A 21902-nucleotide genomic window follows, 5' to 3' on the forward strand; every position below is an offset into this window, starting at 1 on the left:
CAGTGTCAGCTACATAGAAACTTGATTCAAAAGAATGATGCTGGCAAATTGGGGAAGAATTGCTGCCTATAGCAATTCTTGTAAAAATGATCACTTAGTAAGTTGACGATACACTGATGTGACCCCAAGTCTTCCTAGTGCTACATGGACTTCCCAGAAAGTAATTAAAGGAGGTAATATCCCAACAACATGCATATCAAATTGAACAAGTTTACAGAACCATTGAGTAATTTGGTGTGAATCCAGCAATTCTGCTTTCTCACCAATTTATTGTTCCTTCAGCACTGGACTTGTGCCACAAACACACAGCTTTACTTCTTAGCATGTCTGGACCCTGGTTAAAGAGACAGTTCAGCAACAGGACAGATCCAAATTAATGATCCAAAAAGGGGGAGCCATCAGCAAATAAAAGGAAAAGGCACAATCTTACTTTCTCGGTCACAGATGCTTTTCAACAGCAATAGATGTTGGACATTTTGTATATCCTCCTCAAGGAACAAACACTTTAATCAACCTAATGGTTTTCTGAGTTGATGAACTGTAAATGCAGCTCACTTCTATACAGATAGCTAAATTAGTCAGAAATGGCCCTAATTGTCCCAGGAACAAGCCTTGTGTTATGTGACCTGGATATTTTTCAGATACAAATAATTTGGTAAATCACAGATGATTCATTTGTTGGAAATGGCTTCAGTTTTAGTTAGGTCCAAGAACCTAGAGGCATTTTTATAAGGTGTGCAGTGACTGAAGCATTAGTACTTTACCGAGTGCTTTATCTCTTCTCAAGTTCATACAAAAGGACATAAAACCAGCTTCTTGATTCCATCATAGCTTCAATCAAATGCATTCATTAAATTGCTTAATGCTACTGTTATATATGATGGTTTTCAATAATTCTGGGCATAAATCTTCTGTCCCTTTATCTGTTTCTTCAGGAATTAGGGAATTGTTTTACATTTCTTCTGTAGCTGTTATACAGGATTCTGAAATGAATGCTTATTGTTTTGTCACTCTGCCTACAATTCCCAGGCTACGGTTGCAGATCTGCTCTAAAGGATTAACTCTAGCCAGATTGACAACTTTTATCCTTAGCCCAACACTGGAGAAATAGAATCCCAAGCAAAAGAGAAAAGCTTTGGATTCTGCTTTAGAGGGGAGTAAGATTTTTGTTTCACAGATGTATGCTTTTGTTTCAGTAGCAGAAGGGAACATCCTAGATCATATTGCTTGGTCAAAAATGACTGGGAGCTCTCTACAGCTACAGTCCCAGTCCAGCGTATAGCTCTTTGCTTCCCAAAGTGGCCAAATAATATTGTATTTCTAGGTATGCTGTGACTTCACAAAGTAATTTCTTTCCTCAAGCATTCAAAGCTGTATTTTGCATGTATCCACAAGATGGTGAACTTTTACCTGAACACTTCATGCACAGTGAGCCAGAACAAGTCAGAATGATTTATTCTTTACACAAAGAGCTCAATATCTTTAATATGCTTAAATATCACAGCCAAAAAGGACATTCATGATGCAGCAGGTTTTTCAACGTTTCTTTATATGGGTTGTTCAGCATAAGTAAATAATTTTCATTTAGAAAAACCTTTTGTAGGTCAGCTTTCAGATTGGTATATTTTAAAACATACACGTTTGGATACATGCAAAAATTCTATTCTCTTTAATTACCCATCTGTTCAGCTTCCTGCTCTTCATGATGTGGCTGCTAAGAAAACAAACTTGACAAATTACTAATTTTTTATGGTTCAAATGTAAAAATGTCAAAATATATTGATCTTTATGTGGAAATGTTGAAAGAAGTGGGTAACATTCAGGCATGATGTATCTTAAGCTATAGCTTTTATACTACAGCCTTAGAAATCCCTTATAGGTGCAGCTTCAAAAGAAACATGAAAAATCTACAAAATGTTGCGAAATTATTGTAACCTTGCTTCTTAGTAACATGACAACTTAATAGGCAATCTTTCCACTAGAATCCGTGTATTTTTGTGGGGAAATTGTGATGCAATTAAATAATAGGTACTATCAGTAGAAAAAAAAGATACAGCTTTAGTGTAGGGAACAGAGAGGTTTCTGAGAAGAATCGGATCCAACATCCATCTGGTCCGTTATCGCTGAGTGCGGCCAGTAGCAGATGCTTCAAGAGGAAGGTGTAAGATTTGTAGTAGGATAACCTGTCTGCCTGTAGACTTTCATCTTGCTCTGATTGTGGGGACAAGTCTAATTTCTGAAACATTTAAAACTCTTCCCCCAAAATCATTGTGTATAATCGCTTCTAAGTATTCTTGAAATCCATACAAGCATCTGTTATATGAGCAAATATTCTGGCTTTTTCTGGCAATGTGTTTCTTTACATGCCTTTTAAACCAATATTTTGTTTTATTAAATGTCAATTCATTAAGTATGAATTGAAGAAATTTTCAAGTCATTAAGTTCTTGTTTTCAGTTACAAGAATATAAAACATCTTTCCCTTTGGTTTTTCTTTCTTTCTTTCCATATTCCCCTGTGTATCTGTTTTCAAAATACCTTATTCTTTTTAGCATTTTTTACTAACCACTTCATGGCTTTTATGCTCTTTTGGGAATTTTTTAAAACTTATCATTATATAGGAAGCTTTTAACCATGTACTCTCCCATCTGCAACTTTGAAGTTTCTCATTATGTATTTAGAGGTTTCAAATTCAAAATGAGAAAAAGTGAATTTCAAAATGAAAAAATTACTGGTTGGGTGATTGTTTTATTCATCAAAAAAGGGCAAAACAGACAATGATATAAAATACTGTTGTATCAGAAAATGATATGAAATTCAACGTTCAGGGACATAGTGCTTTTTAAAATAAGATGAATACCATGTGTGAATACAAAATGAATAATTTAAAAAAGTATATCTGTATGTTTACTGTGCTACAAAGTGAATATTAATACCCTTTTTTAAGCAGTGTGCTTTTAGTAATTTTTTTGTGTTTATAATTTTTTAATTGTACATATATAAAAACTTAACTATTAACATAGTCCTAAGTAATGCATTATAGGATTTGTTTGAAATAGAATCTTTACTCAAACTATGCTGAATTTCAAAAAGCTCATCTTTTTTTTGCTCCTTATTCAAAGGGAATCCGTTGGCTTTAGGAACTCTCTTACACAGTTATGATTTAATTCTCAACATGTCTTCAAATTAGTAATAAAAAGTGTGATTTTTCATGGAAATTTTACACTTGGGTACTCTAGCTCAGAATCAGATAATTTGATGGTGCCACAACATCTTTTTTTTTTTTCTGAGGATGTAGAGCTAACCAACAGGAAGCATCTCAAAATATTTTGGTCTGGGCTCTCAGCCTGGTTCTTAGTCAGAATTAGATGGCTTTCATTCCTTACAGAATCACAGAATCAGGTTGGAAATGACCCTTAAGATTGAGTCCAATGTATGACAATTGGACCTTCTTATTTAAAGCTTTCCCAGTTACCCAGTTTTAAACCTTAATTTCTATTCTGTTGAAACCCTTAAACCAGGCAGCTCGATGTAAAGTGTGAGCTCCTCTCACTTACGGATATTCCGTAAGCCATATACTTAGTACCTGCCACGTATGGCTTAGCTTGCCTCATTCCCTTCCTTTGTGCTGACTGTGCATAGTTACACTGCCATAGGAGTGCCAGGAATTGTGGCAAACAAAGTGAATAGAGACAGCAGTTGGGATCAAGGTGAGTTTTGCGGGGTCTGGAAGGTGCGTGTGGTGGGGTCAGAATTGTCTGCTGCCAAACGATGGAGTAAATTAGACAACAGTTACTCTGTAGGAATGCATTGGTAGTTTATATTTACTATCTCCATGCAGTCTGGAAAACTAGACCATGTTATACTTTGGATATGTTCTTAACAGCAATAAAAGTTTTGCATGTGATACAAAAATGTATCACAAAAATGTACAGAAAGCTATTGTCTGTCTGTCTTCAGTTATCCAAAGTACGTAGCTGTTTCAGGAGGTGGTACCGCCACACAGTCAATGCACAGAGTTCAGAATATCAAAGGCAGAGCCTATCCTAGTCCCTTGACTATAGAAAGAGCATGAATTTAATTAGTTCGAGCATCTCTTGACACATTGTAGTGGCCTGAAACACTGCATATGGCTGTTAAAAAACAACTTCTGTGAAAGACTACTATGATGATCTAGTCTTTTTTTTCCTGACCCTGCACTGGCCTCTTCTATGGGATATTCCTACAACAGGGTCTGCAGCATGTCATGCCACAGTGCTCTCGTGTGCAGTTTAAATAAAATATTGTTTCCTTTAATAGTAAAGAAATGCAGTTTCTTGACAATAAGGTAATAGCTGTTTTCTTGAATCAGTTCAATATTGTACTTATTTCTCGGCAACACATTTGAAAAAGTTATGGAAAACTTAAATTTTGTATTTTAGAACTGAAAGATCTAGATCTGGAATATTTTGCTTTACAGTAACAAGCAATATCCTTATTTGTTCTTATGTTAGACAAACTGTCCTGGTACTATAAAAAAATATACTCTAAGAAGACAATATGGACTCATAAGTAGAATACTATGGAAAAAAACCCTCTTGAGGATAGTTTAATTCGTTTTGGCAAATGTAGGTCAATCATATGGTTTTTATATAAAATGATAACTGTGTAGGTCCATTAAGGATTGAGATTTTTAGTGTCTTTTGTTTCATAGGAACCTGGAAAAAAGATTAACGTAGTGTTGAAAAGAGTAGAGAATATTTTCTTTCTAAAATTCTGTATTGCAGCGTAAGAGTTTCAGAAGGAGATTATGTGTTGGGCACACTAAACTGATGTCAAAAGACACGTTCAGACTGGCAATCACAGAAATACTTTTGCATTTGAAGGTGTAGGTTGTAGCAGCATCTCCATTCCACATCACAGTCATCACAGATGCAGACCATGTTTCTCAGTAAAAGAAATCATGGGTGTACTCATCCAAAATGATGCCTAATCTGCAGGCAATCAAGAAAGTATTTAATAAAATATTAGCTTGTAAATCAATGGCATTCTTATCACCCTCAGAACAACAAAAATACTGATCTCTGCCTGGTTTTGCAGTTTCTTATCTAGCTTACCTTACTTTTAGCAAGAGATAATGTGAGGAGCTTGCTATTTCTATGTTCTTTCAAAGTGAAGATGATTCAAGTAAGCTATTAAGCAAAAGCATAGGTTTTTTTTCAGACTTCTTTCACTCAAGGTGTGCAATGGGTAGGTGGATGCACGCACTGGAACTGTGAAAGCTATGAATTTTGAATGTATAAATTGCTTTGATTTTTCTTTCAATCTGTATTGATGTCAAATTGAACGCTTCCTTCTGTGGAACAGCATATAACAAGCAAGTGTTATAACTTTAACATCCCTGAAAAAATACAAGTGGCCTTTTACTGTAAACTTGCAATTGTAGAACCCATTAAGTTACCATGAGATAGATAAGAAAAAGAGAAAACAGATAATAGTAAAAAAAAAATCTATTTGATGAACATTAAGGAGGAAATAGTGCAAACTATTTCACTTCTCAGCATCATGCCAGGAAATCATGTTTAGCATTAATTAAAGTATCTAATATCTTTCATTTGAAAATAGAAATGTATTAGAAGTATTTATTTTTTAGATCTTGCATCTCTGGGATAAGTATTATCCCCACTTTTGAACTTATGTGCTTATCAGGAGAGTAGCAGAGCTAGACAGAGAACCAGCAATGCTAACTTCTAGTTCTGTATTTTAGCAGACAGAATATTGCCCCAAAATTCAAATTAACCACTAGGTGTTTAAGGGGGGGTAGAAGTAATTCTGCAGCTCTGTGCAGTTCCTCTGTAAAATCATCAAGCTGATAGGCTGTGCTGTTCAGGATAGTAAGCACTGTAAGCACTGAGAAACAAAAGTTCCTTTAGCCTGGGTGGAGAACCAAGCTGAAAAAGCTGTGTTGCTTTCAGTAGATGAACTGGAGCATGTAGAGTTGTGGCAAGTCTATTGTGCTGTCCAGACAGAAATTTTGAGATCCATTTGCTTTGCTTCCAGAGCTTTTCTGACTCACATAAGGTGGCAACTCTGGTCCAACTCTGCTCTTCCTGAGCTTGGTTTTACTTGTAGCGTGGAGATGAGGTGATCAGCTCATCCAATGCTGAGTGATTTTGAAAATCCAATTATTTTTCCTCCATCCTAATCCTTATAAATTGATGATAAAAATTTTAATATGTATTGTAAGTTCTAAGAAAGGGCTTTTCCTTACCAAATATTCAGAGTACATTGTGCTTTAATCCTGCCTGAAGGCATGAGACATTACCCTGCTACAAATAATGACTAGTCTATCGCATTTTTATTGCACTGGTTTAGTCAATGTAATTATTTTCACTTCTTCCATTTATTCATGGTATATTCATATTCAGTCTTCATGGTTCTTTCTGATTTATATCTTTTTACATGTTATTTCAATGATTATGAGGGATCTCTTGCTTTAATTAATTTACTTGCATTGGAAATTATAACTTTTCATGTAACTGTTCTCTTGCTACAGATGACACTGGTCTTTTCATCTATTTCTTTTTGTATCTTGTGTCCCAATTTTCTAATAGAAATATGTTAATCTGTTTCATTCTACTTCTGACTGTGTTGTGACTAATAATTTAAGATCTATTATTAGAGCTCACCACGCTGTTAGTCAATGTGACATTGTAATTTAAGGCAGTGTGAAACTATCTTAAGATATTTTCCTGAAAGCTGTGAAAAGTTATAAGTAGTAACCATATTGATCTTTCAGCCATTTGTAAAGAACTATTTACTTGAATAAATTCTAGGTACTAAGAAAAGATCACAATGGGCATTTCATTTAAATGTTATATACAAATTGCAAAGTGATTTGGAAATAAGTGGTACAGTTTCATGCTATGATAATTAAAGATGTAATAAAATAAACCTAGTAGGAATACAGCCTAATCAGATATGCAGTATTTTTCCTTCCTGAGTGAGAACTGCACTCAGAGGTTATTTGTGCTTGGTTATTCAATCAAGCATGTTTGTAATTTCCATTGTGAAAGTACTTTTGCACCCGAACCAATAGGGCTATTCCTGTAAGCACTAAATAATTAATACACAGTCCAAGAGACCTTTCAGTACAGGACTAATAAAGACAGAAAAACAAAGGAGCAGAATAAATTCATTACAAAACAGCTCTAACAGGAAAGTTCAGGTACATGTAGTTGCATAGCTTTCAGGATGTTACTGCTTTCATCTGTACAGTCTGTCCTTAGGAAGTCACCTGTGCTGATCACAGAGGCCACAAATCTGGCTGTGTATCAGTGCCCACAATTTTGTTCTTCAACTCACTTATTTGACACCTATTTTGCACTTAAGTGAAAAGATTATTTCCTGGAAAAGCCACAAGTCCCTGGCCAGCTAGGAGTGAATATGGGTGTACCAGTGAGCCAAGTACCCTTACTATTGACCTAATTTTTGTTAAAACTGCCCATTTGCAACCACATTTAACCAAACAGTCATTAACAGCTATTTTGTATTAGAGAAACAGGGTCCGTCTCTATAATTTCTTGCCGTTTTCTGCAAATTACATTTTAAGTAATTTTAAGTAATACTTTGCCATATCATCACGTCACTGCCTAATATTTATAGGTTAGCAAGCAGCTTGGGTGTACAATCACAGCTTTTATGTTTTCAGAATATGTAGAATGACAATCTTTTTAACTCCATTAATCTTTTTTTTCATTTCCTTGGGATGTTTATAGGGTGTTTATTTCCACTTGAACATATCCATTGTGCATGTGACAATTAGCTGATGACATGAATGGAAAGCACTGTTAGAAGCTTCTTACATGCTTTATCTGAAGTCTCTGATATTTTTCAGGTTAATTGCCCAGATTCATGATGAGTTGTTGTTTGAAGTAGAAGATTCTCAAATACAGGAATTTTCAGGTAAATATGATCTCTTTTGCTCTTTCTCCCCCACTCCCTTTTTTCTCTGTATAACCTGTGATTTCTTAGAGAATAAACAATTAATGTAACAAGGAGAAGCACATTGCTTCTCATTATTAAGAAAATACATACTAAACACATTTTTCTGTCTCTTGTGTAGGTAAAATGTAATATACTCTCATCTGGAGCTCAGTACACTTATTTGTGTTTAGATTTGGTTATCAAGATTCCCTCATACAGTAAAGTTAAATAAAATAAAACTAAATTTCATCTTGTAAAGCTAAATAATACTTTCTCCAAGGTTTCAAAGGGTTTTAGAAAGAAATAAAGCACCTTAAAAAGAGTACTTGGGAAGTAATTTCCTGAATACTTATGGCTGGGACCTAATACATAAAGAAGTATGAAATTCTTAATGTAAGAATTGATATAAGAATATCATTTCTCACTTAGTTTATTGCTTTTTTCATATTAAGAGAACTTCATGATGGAACTTTCAAGGTTAATGGTTAGTAAAAGTTCCTGCCTACATTTTTATCCTCTTGTCTGGCTTACTTCCAGACATCCTAAGCTAGAGTTTGTCTCAGCATCTGGTACAAATTTAGTTAGCAAAAGACTGAGTCCCTTCTCCAGTAAGTAGTGGATTTATTCCTATAGGCACCACATGTTTATTCACAAACTTTGGTCTAGTTTGAAACTCAACAATACCTTTGACTGAAACAATTAGCATAACACCACAAATATTTGAAATGAACCAATACAAGAAATATCTTTCATTATAAGTGAAGCATCTAAGAAGAAATTAATTTCACCTTCCTCTGTTGTGTTCATTTAAACATTAGTATTAGTCTCATTTCATCACTGATCCCTCTTGTGAGTTTTAGTTCATAATGAGAACATTAAACCTCCATCTAATCAAAAGACAGAACCTGGGAAATAGTTTAAGTTCAATATATTAGAGGCATTATAATGAATTAGGTGAATAGATTAACATTTGGCCCCTAAGTATGGCAGTTTAAATCTGATATAAATTAAAAAAAACACTACATTTTCTGGAGAGTGCAGTATCTACTCAGGAAAGTCCAATGTCTAAAAGCACCGTAGTTTTAGAGTAAGAACATGTAGTATATTGAATGAGATCTGTAAGACAGCCTAGAAGGATTTTTATTATCTTATTTTACATCAATTTGCATTAAGTATAGAACTAATATACCTGAAAGATAAAATTATTCACGGTTGCTTATCACCCTCATGGTAATGTCCTCACCTGAAGAGATTTGCCCTTCTTGTGTCACATTCTGATCTCTGTTACCAGTATGGATTTGTAGTAAATTCAGCAAAATCAGTGCCTTTTCCAGTAAAATGGAAAAAAACTCTAGCCATCAAATGAATAACAGTAATAAATGATCCCACTATAGAAACATCCTGACTAGAAAAGTCCAGTTGAAATACTCAAGATGTGTCAGCTCCTCACACCACAGGGCGACTGGTTGGCGTATCTCTATGTCTAGCTCCAGTGTGCAGAACAAACACCTGTGAATTCCTTGTTCTGCTTCGAAGCTGCCACCATGTAATTGAAGTTTGCTAAGCTGACCTTTAGGAAATGGATGTAGGCAGCAAGAGGTCTGAGATCCTTGGAAACTGTCATCTCCTTTAACATAGGCTGCCAAACTTGAACGTTCAAAGTGGAAGTTTGCTTCATTCTACTGACTGCAGATTGATTTTTAGGTGTGTCTCTACTTTGCCCTAAGAGACAAAGAAAAAAGAGAGAAATCTGTATTATGATAACTTTCAGATATATTCATTTACCTCAGAACACAAAAGTGATAGAATGTATTTTCCTTAACACTAAAGACCAACCCAAGACATCATTTCTTTCTTCCTTCATTTCCTTCCCCTTTATTCATCATTGGTGAGGCCACACTAAGTACTGTGTCCAGTTCTGGGCTCCCCAGTACAAGAGTCAGAGTGGTGAGAGTCCAGCAAAGAACCATGAAGTTTATGGAGGGACTGGAACATCTTTCCTGTGAGAAAAGGCGGAGAGAGCTGGGGCTGTTCAGCCTTGAGAAGAGAAGACTCAGGTGGATCTTACTAATGTATATGAATACCTAAAGAGGAGGTGCATGGAGGATGGAGCCAGGATCTTTCCAATGGTGCCTAGTGATGAGACCAGAGGAAATAAGGACAAATTGAAACACAGAATGTTCCCTCTGAACACCAGGAAATACTTTTTAACCATGAAGGTGATTGAACGCTGGCAGAGGTTACCCAGAGAGGTTGTGGAGGCTTGGAGAGACTTGGATATCCTTGGAGATATTCAAAAGTCATCTGGACATGGTCCTGGGCAATTGGCTCTAGATGGCCCTATGGAGCAGTGGTGTTGGACTAGATCTCCAGAGGTCCCTTCCAGTGAAATTCTGCTACTGGTAAAAGAGCTAATCCAAGTTGTCTCTTTAGTGTCATTAGTGAGGATTATTCTGGATCTGAATAGGCAGTGAAAGAGTGCATCTGCTTCTGCTAGCATGTAACTTCCAGTCAGAAGTATGATGATGAATCAGATCTCCCTGTTGTCCCCAGTCTGTGGTGTGAACAGTTTTAGTTCACATCACAGAGCAATCTGAGAGCAGTTGACCTAGATTCCTTTCAAATGAAACTAAATAGGAAGACTCTTTTCTCCTAATCTTTTCCATTAATTTCAGGAGCTGCTAACTGAGGTAACAAATTAGGTCTGTGAGTTTTAAACCAAAGGAGGAGTGTCAGTAGGAATTGTGCTCCTAATTCATTTCAGTGCTTTGAAAGTTCAAGAACGATTTTCATCCATTTATCCAAAGTTCTTTCTCCTTCTTTTCATAACTCCTTACTCTTCTTACTTTTATTTGCTGATATTCTTTAGCTGTCAGCTAAAGACATTGTCTTTACATGCCTAATGAGCTTTGGTCCATTCAGAAACTTTAAATTGCAGAATCTGCTGACTTGCAGTTTCCAGCCTGCAGCTTAATGATCCAGAGAGAAATCTCAGTTGTACAGTCACAAAACTCAGTAAAGGGAAAGATGTGGGCTTAAAGCTAAAGAGTATTTTTGATGGCTTTAATGGACTACAGTTCAGTGCTGTTGTCCCCTGCATTTAGTGTGATCCAAGAAGCACTGACCTACTATGCAGAGTGTTTGCATTTGGATTCCAGTCATGCTTCTGAGCTACTTTTTGAGGAAACCAACAATAAATACATGTGTCTCAGTTTTCTTATTTACAGAAGGGATATCAAATCTGAAAATGCTTCGAAGATTTATATATGAAGAACATAAAGGTAAATAGTATTATTTCAATTAGATCATAGTGCAGAACATAAACCTTCTCAGCAACATTTCCCTTATGGAAGAGTCTCTTTTGTATTGCTTTACAACATTAAAATGTCTGCTTCTGAGTGGAGGCTGAGAACAAGACAATCATAATGCTGAAACTTTCTCTCTTGCTACTTAGGACTTCATAGGCCATGGCAAGAATTTTCAGTACTTTTCAGTGGATAGAAATCTAATCTATGGTGCATCTAATAATCTATACCCAACAGATGACTTTGAATCTTTTGAATTTGTTAAAGCAAGGGCAAGCAATATCTGCTTTGGCATGGAACTTGTCTTAGATGTTGTCTGTATTTCTGAAGAATGCCTTCTTCAAACAGAACCCGTTACCCACAGTTTTGTTGGATGCATCTGGTTCATTCTGACTGAACAGGACAAACCATCATTTTTTATAACAAGGCTCCAAATATTCAAGCTTTGACACACTTGGAATTACAATAAAGCATGTACTACTCTGAATTGTGTAATTTTCAACAAAGATATGGCATATTATTTACCTCGATTGTCTGTTTAGGGCAAGAACAAGACAACAAAAGAGCTTTTTAAAAATCCTCATATTCTATTAGAGGGTGCTTGGAAAGATCAAATCAAAACATTTGGCAGATATTGGCTTGATTTTAGTAGAAGACTATGAGCTTTGCCACCAATAATCTGCCTGGTTTCTAGCCAGCTTGCCTGTCTGGCTTCCTCCCATCCTGAGCTCTCCAGCAGCCCAGGAAACAGAAAGGCAGATTATATTTTAGGAATGCCAAAGACTAGGCTCTTATTTCTGAGAGGGCTCAGCATCTCTTGAGTTCTAAAGTGTGTGTAATCAGGTAGACAGACTGTCCCTAAATCAAACCATGAGGCTCTGGGAAAGTATTCAGGAACTGCAGAACCTAGTTTTTGCATTTTGTGGAGACTGTTTCTGAGGCTACCTCACTCTCCACACCCCTTTTGAAATGCCTCTTTGCCCTTGGATTATTCAGAATACATTACTGCTAAAAGAGGGGATATACTTTGGAATGAAAAAATGACAACTGATTTTTTTTTACAGAGTGCTCTTAGTTCCATCTGTAAGATCTGGCTTCTGATGTGTATTCCATATATACCTAGTGGATTTGAAAGGAGAACTTTGCCAGTGGTGGTTACTGTGGATTGTTCCTTGTCACTATACTTGCTTAATTGCATCCATTAGTGACAAGCATAATTAAATGAAAGACACTTTGTACGTGAAATACATATTTTTGTAGAAATCTGTGTATTTGTAGTACTTTGTGTTCAGTATCACAGTGCATTAGGGCAATTTTTAAAAGTGGGATTTTTTTAGATCTCATTTATAATCATAAATTATTGATAGAATTAAAGAAGTTAATTTTTGCAACTGTTCTTGCATTTGGTAGATAGATAAACGTACAGCTTGAAACATACAGTTGTAAACAATTTTTACCAGGTGGATTTCAGCTGAAATGTTTACTTTACATGTATGAACACCAAAAGGATGGGTCTAAGGTAAAAAAAAAAACCAACAGAATAATCTACCCTATTTATTTTTATATCCAAATCAACTAAGATTATTGCTACCTAAAGAACACTATCTTAGATTTTTTCTTAAATTAGACAATACAGATTTTTTTGCTCATGTACAAATTCCATGAGATTTCATTTTACTCTGCTACAATCTCCCACCTAATGGGTACTGAGGCAGCTGCACTAACAAGCACCAATGTTCAAAAGGGGACTCGAGTAACGAAAGAACAAAAGAATGAACTGGTCATTACAAGTTAGTGACATTTTCTGTCCTCTGAGCTGCTGCCTTCTAACTTGAAAAACCCTGGTGCATAACTGAAAGATGTCTCCAGGTAGCTTTCAATTTGCAAAAATCCCGGTTCCATAGATCATATGTCTGGCCAGCTTTGACATGTTTCTGGACTCATAATTTCATAGGTGAGTGAGCTTGAAAAATGTCTTCAGTTTGATAAGGACAAATAAGCTTTTGTTCCACAGCAGGCAAGCACGTCTTTTCTTTGCTCCTATTCACAACGCTTTCAATAAGTGTATTTACTCTGGTCAGTATCAAGAAAATGTAATATATGTAAAAACATATATTAAAATTTCAGTTCCTCTACGATCTCTTTACTTTGCTGCCACCAGTTTTTGTTTGTATATGTAATATTTTAACATGACATACTTAGCACTTGCAAAGCATTCCAGAATGAGTATAATCAACAAATCTCCTAATTGCTGACTCTGGGTTTTGAGAGATAAGTTGCAAAGGTTGAGAGAACAGCATCTTACAGATGCCATTGCAGTATATAGCTGGCTGCAAAATAACATTTTAAAATTAATAATTTATATGCCCTAGATAGACTAGATTCATGGCTGAACAGAAATAATCAGTATCACAAAAGCCTCCTATCTAAATCTTAGAAAAGCAACCAAAAAAATAAGAGCGGTAGAGACAGATCTGTTTAAACATTGGGGTCACTTTTGTTACTGACTTCACTCTGCAACATATGCGAGATAAAGAAAATACAGATGAGTATGTCTGGATTGTTTATTGTGAGCCTTGAGAAAGAGGAAAGTTTTCAGGGAGATTTGAAAGAGTAGCAGGAGATTCAGGTATTATATACACAGGACTAAAGGGGACCTACCTGTGATTTCATACCACCATGCCATATGGTCTCTTTTATAAATGATCATCACTATATGAAAAATTACTCCCACTGGGAGACTGTTCCAGAATTTCATCTCTCCAATCTAGAAGTTTGAATTTCTAGCCTAAATGTAAGCAGACAGTTTACCTATTCATTTTTTTTTTTGTGCAAAGATTGTCACTTATTTTCAGTGCTTCCTTCTTCACTGTTTACTCTCTTAGCAGACTACTGAACAGGAACGGTAATCCAGCTGCTTTTTCTTGATATTCCTGTTATATGTTTATTATTTCATTCAAAATCTGTTGTAAAGTAAATGTCGGCAAATCCTTTGGGTAATAGCAAAGGTGTAATTTCAGAAGGCTGAAATGCAGGCAAAACAACTTCAGATTGCTTGAAATGAATGGATTTACTGTGCCACCCACTAAACTCTGGGAAGAAATGAAGAAGCCAGTGTGACGTGAGAAAGAGAACAGAGAGCCAAACCAACGTAGAAAAAAAAAACCTGAAGAAAATGGAGCAAACCCATGAAGAGGTTTTTAATAGGTTGACAAAGTGAATGAGGAGTCATTAAGTTTTTTCACTGATGTGGCCACTTTAGTCTCTGCTTTTTAAAATTGAGAGCAGTTAAGAGTGCAGCAGAATTCTGATCATGCCAAATGCCTTTAAAAATGTGTGAACGAACAGAGAAAGGTGTTGCAATCATCACTGCCATCATGGATCAGTTACATGGGAGAGAACTAATCAAATTCAGAGGTCTAGAGACCTAGGGGAGAATGGCTCTAATTCAGTGTGTATGCAGACAGAACCTTTATCATACTGTTCACATCTTTTGACCCATGAATCAATGCTGCTGACTTGTGCTTCATCTTTTGTTGTCCATTGGAGCTCTTTTTGTCAAAAAGACCTATTACTTCCATTGCCCTGATGTTCTATTGCTGTTTGTTTGTCTAACAGCTCAAAAAAATGTTAAGTTGCACAGAGCTGAGTGTGCTCTTCATGTGTGCTTTGGCGATACGCACAGAGAAGCGCACAGTCCAGACACTCTGCTCCCACAAAAGCTTTGCACAGTCATAGCCTGGTAGGGAGCTTACCGATGGAAAAAATGCTTACCCAGAGACTGACTGGCAATCCCTTCAGCCCTCTGAAGCCATGCCACCTGGATGGCGTGCCCCAGTGTCTGCTGGGTTGCTGATCTGGAGCTGGCAGCTTGTTTAGCCGCAGAGTGGACTTCTCAAGAGGGAGGCAGGCCAACACTCCTCTATTAATAGCCACGTTGAGTGCATTTTAAATGGATAATTATTTAGGCCAGCACTTGCCGTTTCACAATCTGTGGTTGCAATGTTTGTTTCTACTCTCCAAAAATGATGCTGTGTCCTACATTGGACCATAAACAACCTCAAATTTAACACGAGGCAAATATACAAGTGTAATTGTACATGGCTGTGTCAACAAATGTCTCAGTTTCCTCAGGCTTGACACTTGAGCCACTGATCTTTTGAGTTACTGCATAATTCGGACTTAATGGAAAATGTTATGACATCTCATTATTAGGCAAGTCTGAGTGAGCCAGTACAGACTGAGCAACTCCACTTCTGTTCAGACAGAAGCTAGTTATCCTCATCATTACTATCAAGACAACCTCAGTGTTGCAGAGGTGACAGAAAACATTACAGACTACTCTTCATTGCTGCCATCATTAGAAAAGGCCTCAGCAGCAGCCAGAGCAACAACCATATGCAGCTTCTTAAAGTTCTTGTTGCTCCTTTGCATCTAACCTCAGCTGCAAAACAACCATGAAGTTCATTGAAGGATAACTTCAAAGGAAGCTTCTTGGTAATCCTGTGGTTTTCAGTCTAGTAGCTATCACCATGTATTGCATGCCTTGATATTTCTCAATTCTGAGGCACATGACTATGTATTATTTAGTGAGCCATGCTGTCAGAGCAATGGAGATTGCTCAATAACTTTTGTTCTGGGACTGCCTGATGTTCCTGTTTCACTTTCACTAGCCAAAAGTTACTTCATATTTATCCTTTGAATCTCTCTCTTTGCCTTTAGTTAGAACAATATTGTGTTGCAGCAGCAGTCTTTGTCAAGCAAAACACTAATTGGCATGACCAAGGATGACAAATATGATCCCAAATGATTGATTCAGAATAATTATAGATGCATTTTCACAGTAATAGTGAGCATAGTGTTATGACATGATGAGTGGTTAAGTTACATAAATCATACTTAAGTTTAATTGTTTAGGTTCTTGATATCTCCATTATCCCACAGGAAAGATTGTTTTTAAAAACTTGGCTCTGATCTTCTTACTTTGAAGAGTAATATATTTTATGCAGTTCAGACTTCAGACCTTTTTTTTTCCTAGCTTTTTCTTTTTTGGATTGAAATTGAAATACATGAAATGTAACCAAACATATAGGTAAGAACACTGAACTTGAAAGCTAAGAAATACAGCACTTGGACACACTGTACCTCTCTATAAAATACCTTATTGATATACTTCTTTATTTATAGGATATATAACTTAAATCATTATCTCAATTTCACCCTAGAATTAAATTTTAAATAACAAATTGAAGCTTCCACAGGAGATAAAATTTAACTTTTAAAAAATCCAGAAACAATTGTAAATGGTTAATTCTTTTTAATGTAGAAATGCAGGTATTGTATAACAGAATATAAAGCATGGGATTTTTTTTTCTATATAACAATTCTAAGGTGGAAAATAAAGCTGTAGGTTTTCCAATTTACCTTACAGCATTGGTAAAAAGAACAATGGAGTCCCTGCAGCAAACCACAGCATTGGAAGTGCCACTGAAGGTAGGGACAATTCTGACTTTCCATTTGCATCTCAGGCCTACTTAGCTTTGTATTTTACTGTTACCAAGAATCTAGAGACAACTACTTTGCTTTTCACTACAATAGCTTCCTTTTCGTATTTGTTGGTAATTGCTTTCTTAAATTACTATAAGAACTCTAAAGGAAAATAACTCAAAGAAACTCAGCCTCCACGTTGGAAAGTGTGATTGTCATCTACTCTTTGTCTTTGTAACGTGGTATGGTAATTTCAAAATCTATTTCCTTCATTGCCATGAAATTTCTGTTGGGTGTGATAGAGTGAGAAATATGTGCCTTTAATAGGCTTTCTAGATGTGCCAGGCATTCATTACTGCTGAAAAGTTACTGCAAAAAAATCTTTCTTCAGTAATTTTCACTTAGAAAATGTGTTTTTAGCATTTCCTTGTGGATGCCTAACATAAAAAGCAGACAAAATCATTGATCACAACAAATCTGTAAAGACTGACTAGATAGCTCTATAGCTGTTGTATCAGTGTATTAGACCTAATTGTAATTATTCTGTAAATAGTATGTAAATAATGTAACATCATGTAAATAATATGTAAACAATACATGCCAAGACTGGTACCCTTCAGCCTAGCCTACCACTCAGCTTTAGTTTATATATAGTCCTATAAAGGACCACAGTTCTCGGGAATCTCTAAAATTATTAAGTGAGCAATAGCCTGAGAGTTCCAGTTTCCTGAGAAATGCAACAGTTGTATTGCCAGAATTATTACCGAACAAGATTTGGGGACAGAGAAGAAGTTTCTTCAATTTGTTTGAGAAATAGATAAAATGTACAGACTCGCACTAATGGAAATGGTTGGAAATGAAAACTACTAGATAAGTTCTAGCATATATTTCTTCCTTCAGGTCTTTCATATCTATTTCAACATCTCATCCACTTTGTGAGGCTTTCTCTGGAGTTCTTGCAGTTATGTATTTCTGGGTCCTTATGGAGTCCATCTTTCCCACAAAAGCTGAGACAGGATAACAAGGGGTTTCTGAGATCTAAATTACTTCTCCTCCCCATGCTGGAATTATCCCCTCACTGTTCACTTGACCCTTGTAAGAACTTGCACTCCTGTTTATCAGGTTTGGTCAAGTGAAGCCCTTTGGCCATATTGGGATTACTCATTTCTTTCACTGACACTTACAAGCTGCCTTTGGATAGATTGCTTACATTGCTCACCTGTGCTTGCCTGGCTTCTTTTGTTAGAAATTCCTTGAAAACAGGAAGCAAGACTGTTTTTCAAGGTATCCTACATCTAAATATTTTTGATGACAGTATTAAACACCTGGCACCTGTGCTGTAAGGGTCATTAAAATAATCGAATACGGTATTATTGATGGTATGAAAAGGGAATGGCAGCACTATAGTGCATCCATGACAGTTTTAGGGGACTCTCTACGGTGACTTTGTCAGAGACAACATCATTCATACTTTGCCTGAGGAAGTCATTGCCCGTGAAATAAAATATGAGCAGTTTAATAGGTTTCTAAGAAAGACAAATGTTTACACAGTTAACAAGAGTGTTCGGAGTTACATGGGCAGAATATCATTTTTGTATTATATATTTCAGACTAATGGGCAGAAGGTTTTAATGTCCTATGAACAAAATGAGACATATTATCTTAGAACATGGCTTTTTTAATCTCTGTTTAAGGTGTCTGCCTATCACACACAGCCACATTCATTTTGATGCATTAGCAAATGGATTCAGTGTGTCAGTCCTATGAAAATAGTTTTTCCGTTCAATGACAACTGCCTTTTAGCAAGCGAAAAGAACCATATTTGTGAACAATAGTCTGAGGGTTTCAAAGATTAGGACTTTTTAATAGGCAGTAGAAGTATTTGGAGATACATGTTTTACTACCCTTGTTTTGGTCTCCTTTTTCTGAGAAAATTATTGTAGGAGACATGACATACTTTTACTCCTACTGCACGTTAGACTGCTTGCATCCCAAAGATACTTCATCTTTCTCTGAAGCATCACAAATAGATGGATGGCAGGGGCCAGATAGAAACCATAAAGTGCCAACAACTGGATCTTAGAGAAGAAATTGAGAGCGATCTTTCAAAAAAAAAATCAGCTTTCTTGTTCATGTTGTTTACCTTTCTATACAGTAAGGATGTGTCTTTTAGTATCAGAGATGTTAAAGATGAAAAGGTCTTTCTGAAACGCTCCTGCTCCCCTTCAGCACACTTGCTTCAACTAAATATGTATTATGTGCTCTGTTAATATGGATGTCATTTTTTAATGTTGAGGAGAAATGTCACAAAAGTAGAGCACATACATAGTCTTAATGGGGAGAGATTTCTTTTTCTTCTTGGAGGAAAAGGATGCTTTATCTTTGAAGTTGCTTCTTTTCCAAAATATAGTCTTTGCTAATGAGGCAGCTTTCATGTCACAAAGTCTACTGTGTAACAGAGCACCAGTGACTGCAAAACAAAGTGTAATAAAACCAAAGCAACAACAAAAACACCACAAAACTGGAAAAGTGGCTGGTAAAAAAGCCTTAGTATCTTTATGCATTACTGACAAATTGGCTGACTATAAACACTCTGATTTTATAGCTCTTTTGAAAAGCATAATAAGATTAATTTTCCTTTAGCATATTCCTAGCAATTCAGTAACATGTATTTGCAATTTCAAAACTGAAGGTAAGTCCTAATTGTTAAGGTATTTCAACCAAAATTGTACTGATAATTAAGCACTAATAGCTATGAAGGATATTTCATATTGGATAGGCTTGTAATCTAGAGCAGTATTAACATCCAAAGGGAAAAGCAAAAATAGTAATCTTGCTGTATGTGATGTGTGTGTTTGTTTAATTCCTTTATTTTTTATTTCCTGACAGGTTCCCTTGAAAGTGATTCTTACGACTGGGAAATCATGGGGGTGTATGACAGAATTGCAGGAGATGTAAAGCAGTCATCGGGGATGTTATTCAGTACCCGTACACCTCATTGGCCTGTGCTGATTCCTCTCTGAATCACTAGGCAACAGCGCTGCTGGATCTTTCATAAGCACCTAATACTCTGCATGTGAATTTTTTTACTTCATTTTGTCTGTAGCCCTAGGCAACAGCAGTGAGATAAAACTGGTTTTTACCAGTTCATTGTGTTTCCTTTAGCCAAGGTAACCAGCAGGGAGCTGCTTTTGTTCAGAGCTAAATTACTACATGTAAGAAATGAAGCAAGACAATATTAACCCTTTGGGAACGTGACAGATCTATTTGAGTCAGATGGACGTTTAGACTCTTATGTTAAATATTTTGTGGAGTGCTTTGTAAAAGTACTTCTGATCTGGCATTATTTGAACTGTGTCAGCAAGTGCTCAACTGTTATGTTCAGCTTATGTTATATTTTTTGAGTAGAAGGCGGCTGTTTGGTTTGTGTCATGTATTAAATATCCTATTTTGCAGATTTAGAAGGAAGAGTTCTTTGGACATGAAGAGTCTTCACCTTCATTTATATTTAGGATTTTGCAGCAGAATGGGTAAACAAAATTGGATGCCTAAATGCATTAAAAATAGCCTGATGGCTGACAGTTTAATTAATTTCAAACTCAATTCTCACACAGTAGCCTTAGCATGCTTTAGAGGAAGTATTATAGATTTATCTAATCCATCATTTTTATTGCTGATGTAATGCTAAACATCATTTAGACAAAAGATTCAGCCTTAGATTTTTTAGGATTCAGACTTCTACTATAATGTTTCAATTTGTTATTGATATTTTGGTTTTCAGTGGAGTTTATTCAGTAAATGAGTTTGTTTCATAACTTTGCTGGTTGTTACACTCTGCCACATCTGTTCTTGGGGGATATGAAACTGTCTCAAAAGTCTACTAGTTATTTAGAAGTTGAAGCCAAGCAGAAACCTGTTAAGAGATGTTGAGTATCTTTCAGTGTTAGACTTCAAATGATCAAAGTAATATAGTTTAAATTTAAAAAATGTATAATAACAGAGATTTTCCAGCAGTTTAATTTGTGTTATTAAACAGTTTTGCATTATTCTTAAAGGCATTAAACTGTTCAACTTTGGGGTTTTATGTTGCTTATTAATCATATGTAATCTGACAGCTGAAGTGAGTCAGTCATTTCTAAAAATTGATCTTTATAGTTATAAAATTAGCAAAGGCCATATAAACAAAGTCAGATCATTCTACACGTTATGTTAGGGTTAGCTCTTTGATTGGAGGAGAGTCCAGCCTGCATGCCTGTGACACTGCGCCAGGTCGTGTGAGCAGAGGGTCCGGTTCCATCTTTTCAACAGAGAAGAGGTCGCATGAATCTTCTTTTGCTTTTCCCCGTTTTTTTCAAGCCTTCTGTATTTGCAATGGCATTGAATAAGTGTGAAATGTTCTGTTCTCTCATCTGTTTCACTCCTCTTGAGGACCTACAGTCTTCAGGAGGCCCTTACTAATTAAGCCTTGCTTCTCTAAGGCTATATTGCTAATCTTACTACTATATGAAAGAAGATGACATTTTTTTGTATGCTTCCCATCTGAATTCCCCCTTGTGTATGTTTCTTAGGATGCATACTTTTAAACTAGATAGTGTATTTTTCCTTTCCTGAACAGTACTAGGCATACCTTTCAGCCTAAATAAAACCCAAATACACACTTAGGAACTTAAAAACCCCTTGATCCTGTCCTGTGAATTGACATTTATTCAAATACAAAGCTACAGAAACACAGAGGTCACCATACAGAACAAATTTTCAAACACAGCCCTTCATAAAAGCCTGTCAGTCACAGTTCCCCACATGCATGCACTTTGTATGGATTGTCATACATAGTAGGCAAAGTTAATATTTTGTCCTCCCTGTGTCACAGAGAGGGTCTGTGAGCTCCTCTGGGCACAGGGTTTGCCCCTTCTGCTCTTACAGTTTTTCTTCCTAGTGTTAAATTTGCAAAGAGTCAGCTAACGGAAGGAAGAGAACCAAGCAATAAAGTCACTGCTTTACCATACTTGTGTGGGGGCTCATTCTGTCTACACTGGTGTGAGGGCAAAAGGCAGACTGGCATCATTTTGGAGGATTGTTGGTGGCAAAGATCTCAAGACTTGGTGCTGTTTGTGTCCCTACAATTTCCAGGATGCATGCCATGAACA

General features: G+C 36.2%; 1 protein-coding gene across 1 annotated transcript in view; it reads left to right on the top strand.

Annotated features, from left to right (window-relative positions):
• POLN (DNA polymerase nu) overlaps positions 1 to 19824 on the top strand; it is a 96401-nt gene extending 76577 nt beyond the window's left edge. Inside the window, exons 22-24 of the mRNA XM_061992588.1 lie at positions 7875 to 7942; positions 16700 to 16761; positions 19645 to 19824. Of these exons, the coding sequence (XP_061848572.1) occupies positions 7875 to 7942; positions 16700 to 16761; positions 19645 to 19713 (199 nt within the window). The 3' untranslated portion in view covers positions 19714 to 19824. The remainder of the gene's footprint in view (positions 1 to 7874; positions 7943 to 16699; positions 16762 to 19644) is intronic.
• The last annotated feature ends 2078 nt before the right edge of the window (positions 19825 to 21902 follow it).

This window comes from Colius striatus, chromosome 3, assembly GCF_028858725.1.
Source record: "Colius striatus isolate bColStr4 chromosome 3, bColStr4.1.hap1, whole genome shotgun sequence".
Classification (NCBI taxonomy): domain Eukaryota; kingdom Metazoa; phylum Chordata; class Aves; order Coliiformes; family Coliidae; genus Colius; species Colius striatus.